Source organism: Poeciliopsis prolifica, unplaced genomic scaffold (genome assembly GCF_027474105.1).
Source record: "Poeciliopsis prolifica strain line A6 unplaced genomic scaffold, Auburn_PproV2 SCAFFOLD016, whole genome shotgun sequence".
Lineage (NCBI taxonomy): Eukaryota > Metazoa > Chordata > Actinopteri > Cyprinodontiformes > Poeciliidae > Poeciliopsis > Poeciliopsis prolifica.
Window position 1 is genome coordinate 2,688,148 of NW_026562391.1, and position 17,209 is coordinate 2,705,356.

The 17,209-nt window shown below is 40.9% G+C and overlaps 2 protein-coding genes across 4 annotated transcripts; both read left to right on the forward strand.

The window, feature by feature from the left end:
- Window positions 1-309: 309 nt before the first annotated feature.
- clta (clathrin, light chain A) lies at window positions 310-9,592 on the forward strand. 3 transcript variants are annotated; one of them, XM_055041301.1, is made up of 7 exons: window positions 310-602; window positions 1,201-1,229; window positions 2,131-2,248; window positions 3,391-3,502; window positions 3,940-3,993; window positions 6,855-6,890; window positions 8,519-9,592. In XM_055041301.1, exons 1-7 carry the CDS (start codon window positions 425-427, stop codon window positions 8,688-8,690), a joined length of 699 nt encoding a protein of 232 aa, XP_054897276.1. In that variant the 5' UTR covers window positions 310-424; the 3' UTR covers window positions 8,691-9,592. The 3 variants fall into 3 exon arrangements, with proteins under 3 accessions (XP_054897276.1, XP_054897277.1, XP_054897278.1); XM_055041302.1 differs by lacking the exon at window positions 6,855-6,890; XM_055041303.1 differs by lacking the exons at window positions 3,940-3,993; window positions 6,855-6,890 and having other exon boundaries at window positions 313-602.
- Window positions 9,593-12,838: 3,246 nt separating this feature from the next.
- On the forward strand, window positions 12,839-16,648 carry nansa (N-acetylneuraminic acid synthase a). The gene is made up of 6 exons (XM_055041735.1): window positions 12,839-13,082; window positions 13,962-14,177; window positions 14,263-14,362; window positions 14,765-14,919; window positions 15,422-15,688; window positions 15,796-16,648. Exons 1-6 carry the CDS (start codon window positions 12,951-12,953, stop codon window positions 16,003-16,005), a joined length of 1,080 nt encoding a protein of 359 aa, XP_054897710.1. The 5' UTR covers window positions 12,839-12,950; the 3' UTR covers window positions 16,006-16,648.
- The last annotated feature ends 561 nt before the right edge of the window (window positions 16,649-17,209 follow it).

A 17,209-nucleotide genomic window follows, 5' to 3' on the forward strand; every position in this document is an offset into this window, starting at 1 on the left:
ATGACTTTTGTTACTAACGTGTCTAAAGGTTTTTTTTCTCGATCCCAATTAGCACCTTAAGTGAAATAAAACATGGAAATGTTAAGAACTTAACATTATATCAACAGAGATGCACATTAACGCTGTCTAAAGTCCCTGTGACTGCGGTTTTTTTTAACAGCTTATTCACACGTAGTTGATCATGGGACCCGTAGGCAATGATTAAAGAGATGTAATTGGCCCGATTCTGATGTAATTTGTCACTGATTGGCTACTAATACTGCCAATCTGCAATCCTGCCTTTTGATTGGTTGCCCCTCCTCTTTCCAGCCGTAGATTTGTCACCCCTCCCCTCGCCCTTCTTCCCGTTTAGCTGATAGCTCTTCGTGGATCCCGGCACCTGCTTGTCGTTTCTCCCGTTTATCCTTCCGCAGGCTCTCCCGACATGGATGATTTTGACATGCTGAACGCACCCGCCGCCGGAAACGGCGTGGGCTCGGAGGAGGACCCGGCCGCCGCTTTCCTGGCCCAGCAGGAGAGCGAAATTGCGGGGATCGAGAATGACGAGGGCTTCAGCATCCTGGACGGCGGAGAGGTGCCTTCGTCGCTCAGAGACTCTAACGGTTCGTCCCCGCTGCGCTCCCACGGAGGAACCGTGGCGCCTCCATTCAGGGTCATTTCGCTTGTCTCGTTACCGTTAACACCTGGGCTATTACGAAGATAGAAGACGTTAAATTATAAATGCTCGCGGTAACACAAACGGTAATTTGACACGGCGTTTGGTGCGCCTAGCTAAGAGCTAATGCTAACGGAGCTGTCATTTATTGGCTCTCGGGCTTTTATTTAAGACGTAATTTGAGTTCCTGAAACAGTCAAGAGCTTGTATTATGATGCGCTTTGTTTAATAAATGCAGTATTTGCCATCTTTTCATTCGGGCTAACGGCTTGTGATAACATCAGCTTTTCGTGGTCGTGTCATTCATTGCTGGTGGCCATTCACGCAAACATCACTAGCAGGAGGACATTCATGTCCGACGCAGCAACCTTTGACCTTAATGTTTCATTTTAACTGTTGGTTAGAAATGCTGACATGTCATACGTAAAACTGTGCACATATGAAACTCCTAAAGCGTTAAAAAATATGACTCCAAATGTTTTCCCTTTGTGTTTTTATATGTATGGTTTTATTTACTAACTTTTTGTTTTGCTTTTTTTTAATAGACGGCGCCATCAATGGAGAGTTTCACGGGGTAATACTTCCATTATTTTCTCCTATAAGTTTCTTTTTTTTTTCTCCCCCAGTTTGACTGCATTTGTAGCTACTTGTCTTTTAACCTTTCATTAAATTAATGTGTATTTAGCCTTTACTGGCTTCACAGTTTGGGCTTTGTCTCTTCCTGTGGTCTTGATTTTTTTTTTTTTTTTTTTTTTTTAAGGTGTGGGGGGGGTGGGAATAAAATGTTCTCCCTCAGTTTTTTTGTACCTGGAACCCAAACTTTATTGTGCATACCTTCACAAAATAAACGATGACTTTTGTTTTGAGGCTGACTACAGTCATAAAATCACTTTTGTTTTATTTTTTCAGTAGAACATGAGAAATTTTTATTTTTTTTTTCCAGTTTACATACAAAACTTTCCCAAAATGATTTGGAATGGACACTTGCTTGACATGAAACTTTGCTTAGTGACAAGTTTTGCACATTTCGGGGTGAAAAATCCCCAACCGTTTTCATCCAGTATTTTTTGTTTGTTTTCATGTGAAATGAAAAGGCCAAGTCGGAGATGAACGTAGTAATGCATATGGTAGAAAAAAATTCTCACAGACTTTCAGCTTTTACTACGTTATTACTTCAGTCTAGAGCCGTGTGCGTCGAGGTTCTTATAGTTGATGACTCGGGCTTCCTTTTCCTGTGCTGTCATTGCAACATTTTGTCCTTCTGCACCGTCAGGACTTCTAGCAGAGAGAAAGAGAGAGAAGCCCACTTTTAGGAACGGATGTGGTTCCTGCAAATGAGAAAGGACAAAAGATGCCAGATGCAGTGTTGGGGTTATAGTCAGGAGGAATATTTTAGACTTTCAGAAAGCTATTGAATAACACATATATATGTTTTCATCAGAACTTCATCGAAAAGTTGATGTTTTGTTTTGAAGGAAAGCAACGGCCCATCCGATGCCTATGCAGCCATTTCCAACGCCGACCGGCTGCAGGCTGAACCCGAAAGTCTCCGGAAGTGGAGGGAGGAGCAACGAGAAAGGCTGGAGGTGTTAGGTAGGTTCAGAGAGACGACTCGGTTCTGAAGCTGCTCGTGAACGACTTTCTGTGCTGCGACGAGTCAAAACCAGTAGTTCTTTTCTCGACATGGTGTGATCTGCACAGAGAAACTATCACTTCATTTCTCTGATTTGTTGATTATCTCTTAAAAGGCTGGAGTCATTTGTGTTTCATGTAGCCACATAGCTATGTGTTAATCATATTCACATCACAGTCATATTTACTCATAGTTACATCGACCTCCTACAACCTCCTACACAGAATTTGCAGCATGATTTATATGGCGAACCAGTCGATGTTTTTCGTTTTCCTATGTTGAATAAAAATGACACATCCAGATCAGTTTCTCACTGAAATAAAGTATGTGTTAATGCAACATTTTTGCTTTTTAGTGTCATACTTGTCAAAAGTTAGTCACATAGCAGAAATGCTTGAAAAGGCTTTGCTCAGGGTTCCTGTGCAGTCTGGAAAATACACTTTGGATATTTTATTTCTGTTGCCTAAAAGTTGAACCATTCCTTAATCCTTTTTCTTTCCTTCTATCCTTTTTCTTTTTCTGCACCATCCTTTCTTATGTTTTCTTCTTTCTTTCTGATTTTCCTTGTCTTTGTCCCTCATTCTTTGTGTTCGTCATTCTCTTGGGTTTTCTGTTTTTTCCACCTTCCATCTTTTCCTTCTGCTCTTCCTTATTTCCTTTAATCCATTCTTCCTCCTTTGCTCCTACCATCCCTCATTGGACTTGATCCTTCCTTGTCCTCAAAAAGAAAAACAAACAATGCTGAAGAGAACTAAAGAAAGACAATAAATACAGAAATAAACGACATTCCTTCCTTTCAATTGCAAAAACGCAGCGTGGGTGGAACCATAAGCTGGTTATTCTTTCAGGTTTTTTTTATACATGGAACAAATGATCAGAATCAAAATGGCAACATTCCCTCTTCTGAAACAAATGTCCTCACAGACATCAACTTACAAACTCCGCAAATTTAAGCGAATCCCACATTTGCGTCGAAAATCAATAACTTCCATACACCGACATTTTTTTCCAGCACAAGAGTCTGAGTTCAAAATGTTTTTGTCTCATTCTTCATTCTTCTCCCGTCTGTTCCCTCCCGTGCCTTGCCGCATTCCCTGTCCAGATGCCAACTCTCGCAAGCAGGAGTCCGAGTGGAAGGAGAAGGCCAAGTTGGAGCTGGAGGACTGGCATGCCAGGCAGAACGAGCAGCTGGAGAAAACTAAATCCAACAACAGGTAGCGGCTTCGTGGCGAGATTCCAAAACGGCAACGGGTTTACGGTTGGAAGACCCTCAGCTATCACTGCAACCTAGAAAACCCATAGAATATCTTGCTGTTTAGATTAAACCCAATCAGGCATATTTGGATTAAGATTTGACTCAACGGGATATAGCCTTTTAGTTAGTTTCTCACTCATGTTGCTGAATGTATGCTGCTCTGCTGTGTTCTTGGAAATGACAAACTCAATCACCCGTGAGTCTGAGCCTCTCCTCCTCTCTGAGCTGGTGAAACTCTTCATTTTTAAGGTCAAAAAAAGCTGATGGTTGGACTTTATATCTGAGTGCTAACCGATGATAATGTCTGTTTTTTCTATCCCCTCTTCCCTGTTACTGTTTTTTTTCTCGCCTCTCCTGCCTTCTCGCTGCTCTGTCGTTGGGCGGATGTTTGTCCAGAGTGCTGGACGAAGACTTCTACAAGCAGCCCTTCTCTGACCTCATTGGTTATGTGTATGTTGCTCCAACTAACATCCTCCTTCTTAATACCTTTTTGTTTCCCCCTCATATCGCTCACGTTTTCTCACACATCACATTTATCTTTTAATCAATTAGTCACCCTTTAGTATTGCCATGCTTCTTTTAAATCCAGTTTAGATTTTTTCCTTTGTACCGACTACATCCAGTGATGTTTACAGACCCATTCGTCTGCATGTCCTCTGAGTGGATGTCTTTCACGATGTTTATTAGAGCTATTGATATAAAATATTTCTTAAAATGCTGAACCACTCACTTGCATGTTGTCACACCAGAGGTAGACCGATTCATTTGTGAAAAGAGGATCCTGAAATTGACTCCTAACCAACTTTGTTGTCATTCCCAGAAATCACCAGAAGGTTGATTAAACTGAAATTTTGTTTAAAAAAATATTTTTTCACTTTTCTATTTGAGTTGACCAGAGTGTGAATAAAATTTGAATAAGTACCAGGGCTGCAACCAACAAATATTTTAGCAATCGATTATTCTGACGCTCAATTGATTGGCCTGATTTGAAAAACTGGCACCTTCTGCAGATTTTTTACTCAACAACTTCAGACTTTCTGGACAATATTAGAGATAAATTAAACTATGCAAATCAGTTATGTTTTTGAATATAAAAACAAAATTCAGTTTCCTAAAATGCAATGTGAACACATTTGGATGCTGATGTGTTCATCTGCAGCCAAATATTATTTTTATTTATTTTGATTAATTGAATAACAAAAGATGCTTAATAGGAGATTTTTATTTGTAATATTTTTACAGAATCTGAACCAGGTGAAGCTAAAAATGCTATTGAGAAGTTCTGGGTTCCAAAATGTATTTTATCTTTTGCACAGATTTGGCTTAGTTACTGCCCTGACTGCAAATTCAGCAAATGGCCTCTTTTAGAGTCTGTGTATTCCAGTTAATGGTTAATCCATTACTGAATTAGTTGACGGTTATTTCATTAATCGATTAATCACCATTAATTTGATTAATCATTTCAGCCGTAATAAGAACATGCTCAAAACTGTTCAGAGGTTGGAAAACACAAGTCAAAGTCGGGAGTAAAGTTTTTTGACTATTTAGCCAATTAAAAAGAAAACTGCATCTATTTTTGTTCTTGTTCTTCCTGTAACTTTAATATACTTTAGTTTTGGTCCACTTCAACTTTAAAACATGCTTCACAAGTCGTCGGTCACATTCATCCAGATCGTCTCCACTCTTCCAAAACTGCTTGTTTCCATTCCCTGTTCATCACTCACACCTGTGCCATTTTCTCCTGACGTTGCATCAGGATATAGGAAACCTTACCAACAATAATTTGCTTCTGTTTTTGTTTCAAAATAAAGTGTTTTCCTGTTTTTTTTTTTTTATTTCCACGTTTTCTCTATGATGTAAATTTACTGAGGAGCAGGGTGCCTTAGCATTCGCTTGAAGCAGTTGTGCGTTTGCATTAATCAGGGCTGTGACGTTGTAGATAATCAATTTGTTCACTTTTTGGTGAATTTTTAAACTTTATTGCTCTGTGGTTCAATATAATGTAGCTTTATAATGTTTTAGATGAAACTTCCCTCACATTCTAGATAACTTTGCTTCTGACAAACAGACAACTGCTTCAAACAAGACAATTCTCATGCTTTACTAGAAATGTGTTTAGCAGCTGCCGACATGCTGATAGTTAAAGTTCATAGCAGATAATTGAAGGTGAGATGGGATGGTTGAAGTCGTCTTATTTCGAGATGCACCGAGAAATTGACTGGTGGCTGGATTTGATCGGTTTTCATATCGATAACCCCGAGCTGGAGAAAAGGGGGGTAGTGACTCAAAGATCCAAACTATTTCTGATCAGTGAGTTCACACTGACAACCACACTCCTGGTGTAGAAGTTTAAGAAAGATGTCAGAAAGATTGAAGAATATTTAGGGGGGGGAAACAAAAGCAACTTTTTAAAAACGTGGAGACGTGTCTCGAGGTTGTGAGTGACACTTTGAGAAGAGTGTTGGGTTTAGGGAGCTTATTAAAGAAATATTTTTGAGCTTTTAACCGCCTGTTTATGACTGCAACTAGTGATTTATTTTAGTTATCGGATGTATAGAGGTAAATTGGCACATTCTGCAGATTTTTCATTTGGCTAAAAGGCTTTTTTCCCCCACAACATTAGAAATGTATTAAAAGATGCAAACATTTTTCTTTAAATGAGAAAATAAAAATGATATGGCCTAAAATTCAACAACACGATATTTCTTTGCTTGATTATTTGTTTTGTGAAGAAAAATCAAAATGTACTAAAGTCAGCCTCGGGACGTCAGAGTTTCAGGAAAAAACGATTGAAAATGAGCCGCTCATTTCTGATTGGTGCATCTCCAGTATTATGGGGGCTGATTACCACTTTGTTTGTTTTGCTGAGGTGGGATGCAGCCCACCTTAATACTCCTAACTCAAAGTATCTGCTGTGAAACGGGTTGAGATGCCATCGGCATGTGCAGCCTTTGGTTCAGACTTGACCTCAGAGCTCTGAGATGGATGAGGCTGATTTACAGTCAGAGCTGGATAAAATGCTCCTATTTGTTCTCACACAAATTTCAATTAATTGTCAATTTATTGAAATTTCCAATTTCAGTATAGAGTTTTTTTGCTTACAGAACCAAAAGCTGCACAGAAATGATTTCTGTAGGAAGAATGAAGAGAACTGTCGCTTGGGCATGTGTGGCTTCCACATCTGCAATGAGCTCATTTTTGTTGTCTATTTCACTCGCCCCTCTCCCTCTCTTCCTCTCTCTCTCTCTCTCTTTTGAATTCTGACTGGTGAAACTGTTTCTCCCTGTTTTCTTTTCCTCCGCACCTTAAAGCACACACATTAACCATCCTTGCTACCGCCTAGACCAGTTAAGTAAACAAACGAAACCCCAGAAACTTTTAAGTATTTGATATTTTCGAGGACGGAATCCATCTTGTGACTGTTTCTTTTTTCTTTCTTTCTTTGTTGTTCAGTTTAGTTGCTTCATCTTTTAGCTCCACTGATTGGTGTAATGTCCCTTCTTTGATGTCGTTGTCCTTCTAGTCCCTTGTGTTTGGTAGATGGTTGTGACGGTGAATGTTGGTTCGTTTCCCATCCCCATTTTACTGTTTACTTTTATTATTATTATTTTGAGCTGAATTTTGTTTACGGACAGTGTGGGAACTCCGAGTAAATCAGTGTGAATAAAAATGAACTCAGGGTGGTATTATGTGGGTGGGAGGTAGGACAGTTTTTGCGATCGCCTGTATTGGATCTCAAAAGGTCTTGGTGATCAACTTTATTTTTCTATATATATATACTTTTTAATTCTTACACTTCGGTCCGTTTTCAGATATGTCCATTTAGTTTTTTCACACACAAGATGAAAGGAAACCATACCTGCTCCTTTGTCGCAGCACAGCGCATGGCTAAGTCGCAGTAGCTCAGTTAAAGAAAGAAGCAAAAAAGCTAAAGCTTTCTGCTACTGGTCATATATTTAATGAATGTTCTCTACGTGGGTGAGACTTTTGTCAAATGTGCCACCCACAAGGCGAGCTTTAGCGTATTTGAGTTAGAACTGTTTAACCAGCTAAAACCCTCTTTCAGCCTTTTATTTGTTTTGGCTAAGTTTATTTTCCTTTTTGATGTTTTTCTTTTATGGGTGGTATTGACGTACCTCTGCTTGCTGTTGTGGCTTATCTGACAAGTCGAGTAACTGAGGTGTTATGTGTGAGCAAGGGCGCGGTCGTGTTGCAGGCAATAAAGCTGTGGGTGGAATTAAACTTGCTATTTATGAAGGGACTAACCTGTGCTGAGGCAGACTCTGCAGAGCGAACAGTCCAACCCAGCCAAAAGCTGAGAAATCCTCCTGTCGGATCTAAAAGTTTTGAGCAACATGTCAAAAATGAGGCGCTAAAGTAGAATGAAGCCCGTTGGATGATAAATCGGCCCAATAACTTTGGGTGATTGTTGGTCAGTCGATACTTGACTACCTCTGCAAATGTCTAAAAATCGGCCACTGTTCGCTTTTGAACTGCTACCAGAGACTCTAATCTGCATGTGCCTGGTTAAACAATAATCACAATAATTAGCGACCAGTTGCTACAGTATATTTAGCAACTTTTTAAAGAAGGAAAAAAAAGTATCGGCTAAAATTGGAGTTGGCAACTGAGACTTTTTAAAGATCAATGAGCCGCTCATTTCTGATTGGTGCATCTCCAGTATTATGAGTCAGAAAAAAAGCAGTAGACTGAAAACGTGTCATCTAGTTTTTGGTAGAAAGAAGGAGAAATGATAAATCATACAAGTGGAAATGTTTTTAATTTACCAGCTGATTATTTTAATTATTGGTTAAGACAGGCCGATCGGTGCACTCCTTACGTGAAGGTGACCCAGCATAAACCTGTGTTGGCTCTCTGCAGAGGACTTTCTCACGTTGTTTGTTTTTATGGATTTTTCGCCTCTTCCTCCACTGACCAACCTGTTTTTTCCCCTTCCTCCTCCTCCTCTCAACAGGGCGGCCGAGGAAGCCATGATTTCGGATCTGGACGAGAACAACCCCGGCACAGAGTGGGAGCGGGTGGCTCGGCTCTGCGACTTCAACCCCAAGTCCAGCAAGCAGGCCAAAGACGTGTCCCGCATGCGCTCCGTCCTCATCTCCCTAAAGCAGTCCCCGCTGGTCCGTTAGAGACCAGAGAGATCCGGGGAAGTCCATTCCATGTCATGTTTTTCTTTTCTTTTTGTTAGTTTTTGTTCCACCTCACACACCAACGAACCCACTACTGAATCCACAGCTTTTGTTTTCTGAGGTGAAGGGGGACAGCCCAGGTTTCCCTTTTCACGCAGGCCTGTAGAGATTATTCTTTCTCCGCCCCCCTTTGAAAGCTTTCCGCCTCAGACTAGTCGAGACCTCACGTTTTGTGGCCCCATGTTAAAGTCACGTTGGATTTGACCAAAGTGTTTGGTCTGTGGTCCTTCGTAACACTGTAACGGTGGTGAGTTGGGACACTAAAAGGGAAAGGTTGATGTTTGTATTTTTTAAGGCTTACAGCTACACTACATCCACCGTCGCCTCCAAACTATATCAGAATGCTGTTGCATAACCTCAACATGTCGATCCATCGTTTGCCCTCCAACATATCATTTCCTGTTCTTCTTTTAGTGAAGTATCGGTGTTCGTTTTGTATTTCTTATCTATCTTTTTTTTTGAGGACCAAACTCCAAATCCAGTGTACTTTCCTGTGTGTAGTGCATCATTGTGGCATATCGTGTTAAAATTTCCGATCTATGCATCTTTTTTTTTTTTTGTGAAAACTTCTTTTTCCCCTTTTCCAGTCAGAAGTGAAGGAAGTCCAATCATTACAAAACATGTGACCTGTTTGTATGGGTGTTGAAACCCCAACAGTGTGTGTGTATGTACTTTGAGTGTACCTATGTACATATACAGAAGGCTATGTATACAGTATATAAACATTTATGTCACTGAAATTAGACCGTCGTGGTTTTAAAGACTAGATACTAGCTAGTTGTTCCTTGACCATGTGTATTCATTGTCCATTTGATTTCAGTACAAGTAAAAAAGGATGAGAATTTTGCTGTCCTGTCATTTTTCTGCTTATATGGAGATTAGAACTCAGTTACAAATGTCTCTATCATATGTGTAGGATCCTTAATGTGACAAATGCTGATGGCACCGGACTCATTGCTCAGACTTTTTAGACTCCAAAGCAAAGAGATGAAAGAGGTGACCTAGCTTCTGGATTCATCTTATTTGGGGCATTTTTTGGATTGTTTTTAAATCTATAGAGGAGAGGCAGAAAATCATTTATCAAACCTGATTTGACAACTTGTTTTACTCTGAACATTTTCCAAATGTCTGACTGTTCATGACAGATTTGACAAATCCCACACAGAAGAAAATAATGAAAATCTGCAGTAACTTTGGATCCTATCCAAATGATGCCATCAAGAAAATGACAAACTTTTTTTTTTTTTTAATCAAACTTATCAATACTTGGACATCTTCCCATAGTTGGGTAGGACTGTGTTCACCATTACTTACCTTGGAGGCCAATCATTACACTCGCTTTCTGACCAGTCAACACGTAATCATTGAATCTTGATCATTCTTGAAGCCCAAATGCTCCAAACTCTGATGTAACTAGATGCTTCTTTGAAGTGGAGTTTCTGAAATCTTCAGTCCAGCTCGTTTTCTTGCTCCAGGCAATGATCATGTTATGTTCAAAGTCGCTTTCATTCCCATTGCTCAGCCAATGTGGCTCAACACTGAAACCTCTTATGCCACCTGATGGTGAGAATGAAGCACTACCTGTTGATGACTTTATGATGCGTTCGATTCATTACTGCTAGTATTTTAACACAATACTTGTAAAGGAACACAATTTCTAACTGAAGAAGTCTTTTGTACCATGCGATTGTATGATGCCACCGTTTAATTTTTCCATAACAGACAACATTAAGCATTTGCTTTTGAATCTATCAGTTGCATAACATCTTGTTTCTGGATTTTATTGTATTTTTTCACCTGTTTATTCTGTGTAGCCATTTTTATGTTTTGTAGCCACTTACCTTGTTGCGCTGACAGTGACCATGCTGTTTTATAGTGTGTATTTTGATCTCTCAATCATGTCTGTGTAACTTTTATGTCTCTTTCTTCCGGTTGGGTTGTAAGCATTGCTGAGGTTGTCATTCTGAGTTCTTGCGACCTTCTGGATGACTCTTGGGTCACTCCTTGTTGGCCAAATACTTTGTCAGACAGCTGCGTATCCCGGTCAAATAAAATTAATCCGGTGTGGTTTATGAAATTGCCCTGCAGTCCAGTGAATATAACATAATGTGGCGCCGTTGTTTTGGATTTAATCCATTTACTTCAGCTTATTCCGGTTCTGCTGTGTCTAAAGCAAGATCCGTTTTGCCTGGTTGACTTCCTTTCTTCCATGTTTCACAATCACCAGTTGGCATTTTCCAGCTTGGCTGAATCAAGATAAGATCTCTAATTTTGCAAAATAGTTTTGTCACCACTGACCTGTCTGACTAATGACTTACTATACTCTTTGAGCAAGTGCAAAGAACTGTGTGGCATCTTGCTCATGTTGCAGAGCCATTTTTTTTTACCTTTCTGTCGGTTTCCCACACTATGGCGCTGCTCTGTTGTGCTATTGATACCATCGTAGCCAAAATACAAGGACCTTGAGGGGCAAGAAAACAGAAAAAGTAGACGAGAGACAGAAAATCACACAATTTGATCAAAAAAACATTGTAACTTTTTTTGTTTAGCTTTCTGTGAAAAAAGTAGTATTTCATTTAGATCTGGCATTTGTTGTTTGAAAGACTCGCACAAACTTACATATATGTAACTTATTCAGAATCAGCGAAGATAAACACAATAAGTGTTTGAAATACAAGCAGGTTTCCTATGCAAGCAGTCAAGACCAATTTCATTTTAAATAGCTTAACTTCTTCTTCTCCTTCCCACTGATGTTTCTGTTGCGTTAATGTGTCAAGAACCCGACCAAGTGTTGACGGCTGCTTTAATTATGGCTGACTGGTGCATTCATAGAGTCCTGAAGGAAGTTCTGAATCCTGTGCAGTCCTTTGCTCCTGCGCAGAACTTTGCTAAGACAGTTTGTACTTATTCAATATGTCCAATACAGTGGAGAAGCCATGCATAGTGACAGAAAAGTAATGACACGACATCCTTTGTTTCTTTTTGTTTGCGTTATGTTAAACTGTACATGTTTAGTAGGTGGCTGCAGACTTCTTGGCAAGTAAAACAAATGTGAACAACATGCAAAAGAGACACAAATCTATGATCTAATTTATGAGAAAGCAAACAAAAGAAGTTATTTCTTTGGCACTAGAAGTCTTTATTACATCAGCAGGTACACAGGAATGACAGAGAGAAAAGGGGAAGGCATGGTGTAAAGGAATTAAACCCTGTACTGCTGCAGCTAGGAGTGTAACGTTAGTATGTGATGCAGCTGTTCTTCCTTCGAGCCACGAGACATAAGAAGGACTTTTCATTAGACGCCAATGTTGGGGAGGTGGGGGCAGGGGGAGCAAGACAAAAATCTATGTTTTTTTTGTTTTTGTTTGTTTTTTAAATTTTTATTGTAAAATCAAAACTAGATTTTTTGAAGCACTGAGTTTCTTTAAATCAAGACTACAACCCACCTGTTTTAAGTTCCCTTTGAACCCTAATAAGTCGTAAATCATAAGCAGAATTTTAATTTTGTCATAGTAAAACTACGGTGTAGCCAGCAAACAGCAAAAGACATGCAGATTGAATTTGTGCAGCCATTTTTACCAACATCCCCAGGCCCCACCACCACCCTTTCTCAAATAAATAGTTAGTATTTTAATATACAACTTAAACATTGTTTAGTTTCTGCTAAGAACATTGAAAGGATTAAAACATTAACATTGTGAAGTTTTTTTTATAGGTCAAATGATCTGGAACAAAAAAAGTGGATACAAAAAAAATTACATGTTTTAATTAATTTTTGACAGTAGTATTAACACTCATTTTGCTTTTGACCTAGCAACCATTCATTCGTTCATTCATTCATTCATTCATTCATTTATTCATTCATAGCAACAAAAAAATGAAAATAAAAATTTTCTTCCATTTTTGCTTCTTCTTTTATATTTTCAATTGTTAAACGTTTCAATAATATTAATATTTGAGACAATCAGCTTTAAGGATAACATTTTTTTAAAAATTTAACACGTGTATCCCGAGTGGCCGTGCTTTTACTTTGAAAACACTTCCGGCTGCTACGTGGAACACGTACGCTCAACAAAGGCGGAAGTGGATCCTGAACGCGCAGCACTTCGCTCTGTCCGGCTCCGCTGCGCTACTCGCTGCCTGCACGTCCTGCTCTCCGCGCTCTTCTTTCAGACGCCGCCGCCGTCCAGCGCCACCGAGATGCCGCTGGAGTTTGAGCTGTGTCCCGGGCGGCCCATCGGGGGGAAACATCCGTGTTTCATCATCGCTGAGATCGGGCAGAACCACCAGGGAGACCTGGAGATCGCCAAGAAGATGATCAAAACGGCAAAGGCGAGTGAAGGCTCGCCTGGTTTGGAGCGGTGTGAGCGCAGGCAGTTGGCAGCTCTTCCTCACTTCGGTTTTCGGCTGATCTGATAATAGAATCGATGGGAAACGTGGAGTGAAGCGTTTGACCCACTGATCTTTATGAATGGCAGAGATTCGCTGAACCGATAGAAACGGCGCGTGAACCAGCCGGGTTTCTACTTTTGGCTCCAATAGTGGATTTATCACGCAGAGTAATCCTGCAAGTTTCAAACTGCGCGTGGCCTTCCTGACGCTGCACCTGAAAGGAGGCTGACAGGTTGGTCATGTTCAGGTGTGGCCATCATAAAGAGCCCGTCTGAGTGTCCCGCATCACTGCTGCGACCATTCCGTTCTCTTTGACCGAGCTCCAGGTGGTGAAATGAATTCTGACATTAATTTATGTCAGAATAAATTAATTCAGACAAATTAAAATAAGCGTAATAAGTATTCCTAGTACTTTTAGTAGTGGTCGCAATTAATATGCATTGTTGAGTTGTGGTTTAACGATCGTTTCTTATACTGTACTTGACAAATAAATGACATGTATATATATTTTAATCAACTTCATTGAATGCATAAATTTTCCACTTTTTAAAAAAATATATTGAAGTTAGTATTTGTTGGATCCCCAGTTAAGTATTTTGATTATATATATATATATATATATATATAATATATATATTGTACTATTTTCATACTAGTGTACTGCACTAGTGTATGTTTTACACCTTCCCAACTGCAACTGTCCTCCTATAATCTATGCTCTATAAAAAAAAAAGAAAACTTTTTACATAAAAACATAGAAACGTTTTTTTGGTTCACAGTTAAGATATCTGATGTATTTCCACATCTTCGCCTGCTCAGGACTGCGGTGCTGACTGCGCCAAGTTCCAGAAGAGCGAGCTGGAGTACAAGTTCAACAAACGGGCCCTGCAGCGTCCCTACACCTCCAAGAACTCCTGGGGCCAAACCTACGGCGAACACAAGCGCCACCTGGAGTTCAGTCACGACCAGTACAGGGAGCTGCAGAAGTACGCCGCGGAGGTGGGGATCTTCTTCACGGCTTCGGGGATGGATGAGGTGAGACGGGTTTGAGTTCGGAGCGTCACTTTCTGGTTTGAACAGCCCCGGTGATTTAACCGCCGTTCCGGCCTGCGTCCTGCAGATGGCGGTAGAGTTTCTCCACGAGCTCAACGTGCCTTTCTTCAAAGTCGGATCCGGAGACACCAACAACTTTCCTTATCTGGAGAAAACGGCCAAGAAGGGTGAGACCGTCACCTGCTGGTTCAGGTTGAGGCTGTGGGTGTGATGGGAGAGAAGCGTTGCTCGGGTCTCGAGGGATGTTGAAAGCAGTTGTTTCTTTGCAGAATGTGTTTGTACACACAAACAAAAGCAAGCTGACAAGAAAGCTCACAGAAGAAGTATTGTTTGCTGCATCTTTGAGCTTGTAATGCTGTAACTCTTGTTTTCTTTTTCTTCTTACTTTTAATAAAAAAATAACTGTTTGATATCCTTATTTATATGAAAAGGAAGCAACTGCTTTTAAGATTCTGGTCTTTCTTATTGCTGCATGTTTGTTTCCTGGTGAAATCAAAGTCCTGAACCTAAGCAGCCTTTAGGAGCTACATAAATCATTGACAAGGACGTTCTCCTGCCGTTTGCGTCAGGCCGTCCCATGGTGGTGTCCAGTGGGATGCAGTCAATGGAGACGATGCGTCGCGTCTACAAGACGGTGAAGCAGCACAACCAGAACTTTGCCATCCTGCAGTGCACCAGTGCGTACCCTCTGGAGGCTGAAGATGTCAACCTCAGAGTCATCACGGTAAATTAACATATATATATATATTTCCCCATATGTGTCCACTTGTGACATTTGGGTGGGGGAGATGCAAATAATGTGAAACAAAAAAATTATTGCTTGTTTTTTTTTTTTTTTTTTGGGAAGTAGGAGGTTTTGCTATGCTGCACATGTTGCCGCGTTACAACCACAGACTTCAGTGTGTTTGTGAAGTAACATAAAGTTGTGCATAATTGTCAAGTAGAAGGGAGATGATACTTTGGTTCTAAATGATTAGTTTTTACTGAAAAAACAGCCTGAAAAGTGTGGTGCAAAATCCATGTCATAGGCCTCTTTTGTTGGTTTATCATATCAAAAGTCAGTGAAATGGATGAAAGTTTGCAACCAGGAAAATGTTTTCCATGTGGATACTTTTGCGAGGAGCTGACTAGGAGAGTCTGAAAAAAGCGACAGGCATATCAGAAGAAGGGAAGACACAATAAATGTTATCAGGCGAGAACAACAATGTCTCTGTTCTTCACCGCAGGAATACCAGAAGGAATTTCCCGATATTCCCATCGGGTATTCCGGTCACGAGTCTGGGATCAGCATCTCGGTGGCAGCTGTAGCTCTGGGAGCGAAGGTCATCGAGCGTCACATAACCTTGGACAAGACGTGGAAGGGGAGCGACCACGAGGCGTCGCTGCTCCCCTCTGAGCTGGCGGAGCTGGTCCGCTCCGTCCGTCTGGTGGAGCGGGCGCTGGGAAGCGGCGTCAAGCAGATGTTGCCCTGCGAGAAGGCGTGCCACGACAAAGTCAGCGTGACCTTCTCCTCTACGATGAGACGCGCAAATGTTTGTCAGCGAAGAACGTTTTCGTTATCCGTAGTGACGTTTGCTCCCTGTCGCTTCTCGTCTTCCAGCTGGGCAAATCCGTGGTGGCCAAGGTGAAGATCCCCAAGGGAACGGTGCTGACGCTGGACATGCTGGCGGTGAAAGTGGCCGAGCCCATGGGCGTCCCGGCAGAGGACATCTTCCAGCTGGTTGGGAAGACGGTGACGGAGCAGGTGGAGGAGGACGACAGCGTCCTGCCGGAGGTGGTGGACAGCTACGGCAAGAAGGCCAAGTGTTGATCAGATGGTTGAAGCTTGTTAGAAATAAAAAAAAAATCTTTTTTATTATTTTTAATGGGATAATATGGATGTTCACACATTAAGTATGAGGGTAATTTTACTTCCTAGATAATCAGAAATTTGCCAAATGCTTGGTAAGTGGAGTGAAATGGCTTAAATCTTTTGATGGATGATTAATAAATATATATTTTTCAGAAAGTGGTCTTAACATGAGACGTTTTCTGGCTGTTTTCATTTCTGGTCGGTGCCTTTAGAAGCTGCTCACCACCAGGTGGAGCTGTAAGAAAAAACATTCTTTGCACTGAACCTTAACCCTCGACTGCAGGAAGGAAGTCATGTTGAGCCCATGGAGAAGCTTTGATCATTTCATTCAGATAGCTGAGATCAGAGCCTGTCAGCCCAGCAGGCTCTGATCTGTCCATGCAGCTTTTTAGGGTGGAACCATTAAATAAACACAGAACTGATAATTCTTTTTCTTTTTTTTTTTAAACTGTTATTCTTTTTCCTTGTGTGTCTCTGGTCCTTCTGTTATAAATCTGTCTGAAAGTGTAATTTCCCTTTGCCAAAAACTTCAGCCCAGGTGTTTTTGATGCATTTGTGTCTTAGAGAAGAAAACCTTCTAATAAAATCTTTGCAAATATTAGTGTTGTTTGTTTCTCATATTGAGTATTTAGGTCATAAGTTTGGTAGTAATATAAACGCTCAATTTGGATTTTTAGCATATGCTTAAAATGCTTAAAATATGCTTCATATCTGGATACGCCAGAGTCCCAGAGTAACCCCCACAGCATTCCCTGAGGAACCCAGTTAGACATCTTCTCCAGGACCCTGCTGAGAGTCCAGTGTCCCACGACCAGGACAAAAACCACACTGCTCTTCCTGAATCAGAGGTCCATCTGTCCAACAGACCCTCTTCTCCAAAAATCACTGAGCAAACCTTACCAACTCCAGAGTGTGACCCCTCTGGAGCTGGGATGCACTCTGGATGTCCACGCAACACTGCAGAGTCACCACGGTGCGAGACTCGAAGGCATTGTTTAAGTCACATGTGTTGTCACTGATCAGCCGGTTCATCCTGTGAATTATTTAGGTCATTGCTGTCTGTGAGTCGCTTACTTACCGGAGCAACATGTGAGACGAAGCCTATCAGATGAGAGGTCAAGTCTCCTCAGCAGAGGTCTGGTTGCCTTCTGCTGAGGCGTTT

Bases quoted from the DNA above. Each gene is read 5' to 3' on its own strand.
- clta (XM_055041301.1), top strand. From the start codon at position 425: ATGGATGATTTTGACATGCTGAACGCACCCGCCGCCGGAAACGGCGTG. The intron at 2,249-3,390 runs GTAGGTTCAGAG...TTCCCTGTCCAG, and splicing joins AGAAAGGCTGGAGGTGTTAG to ATGCCAACTCTCGCAAGCAG. The intron at 3,503-3,939 runs GTAGCGGCTTCG...ATGTTTGTCCAG, and splicing joins AAAACTAAATCCAACAACAG to AGTGCTGGACGAAGACTTCT.
- nansa (XM_055041735.1), top strand. From the start codon at position 12,951: ATGCCGCTGGAGTTTGAGCTGTGTCCCGGGCGGCCCATCGGGGGGAAA. The intron at 13,083-13,961 runs GCGAGTGAAGGC...TCGCCTGCTCAG, and splicing joins AGATGATCAAAACGGCAAAG to GACTGCGGTGCTGACTGCGC. The intron at 14,920-15,421 runs GTAAATTAACAT...TCTTCACCGCAG, and splicing joins TCAACCTCAGAGTCATCACG to GAATACCAGAAGGAATTTCC.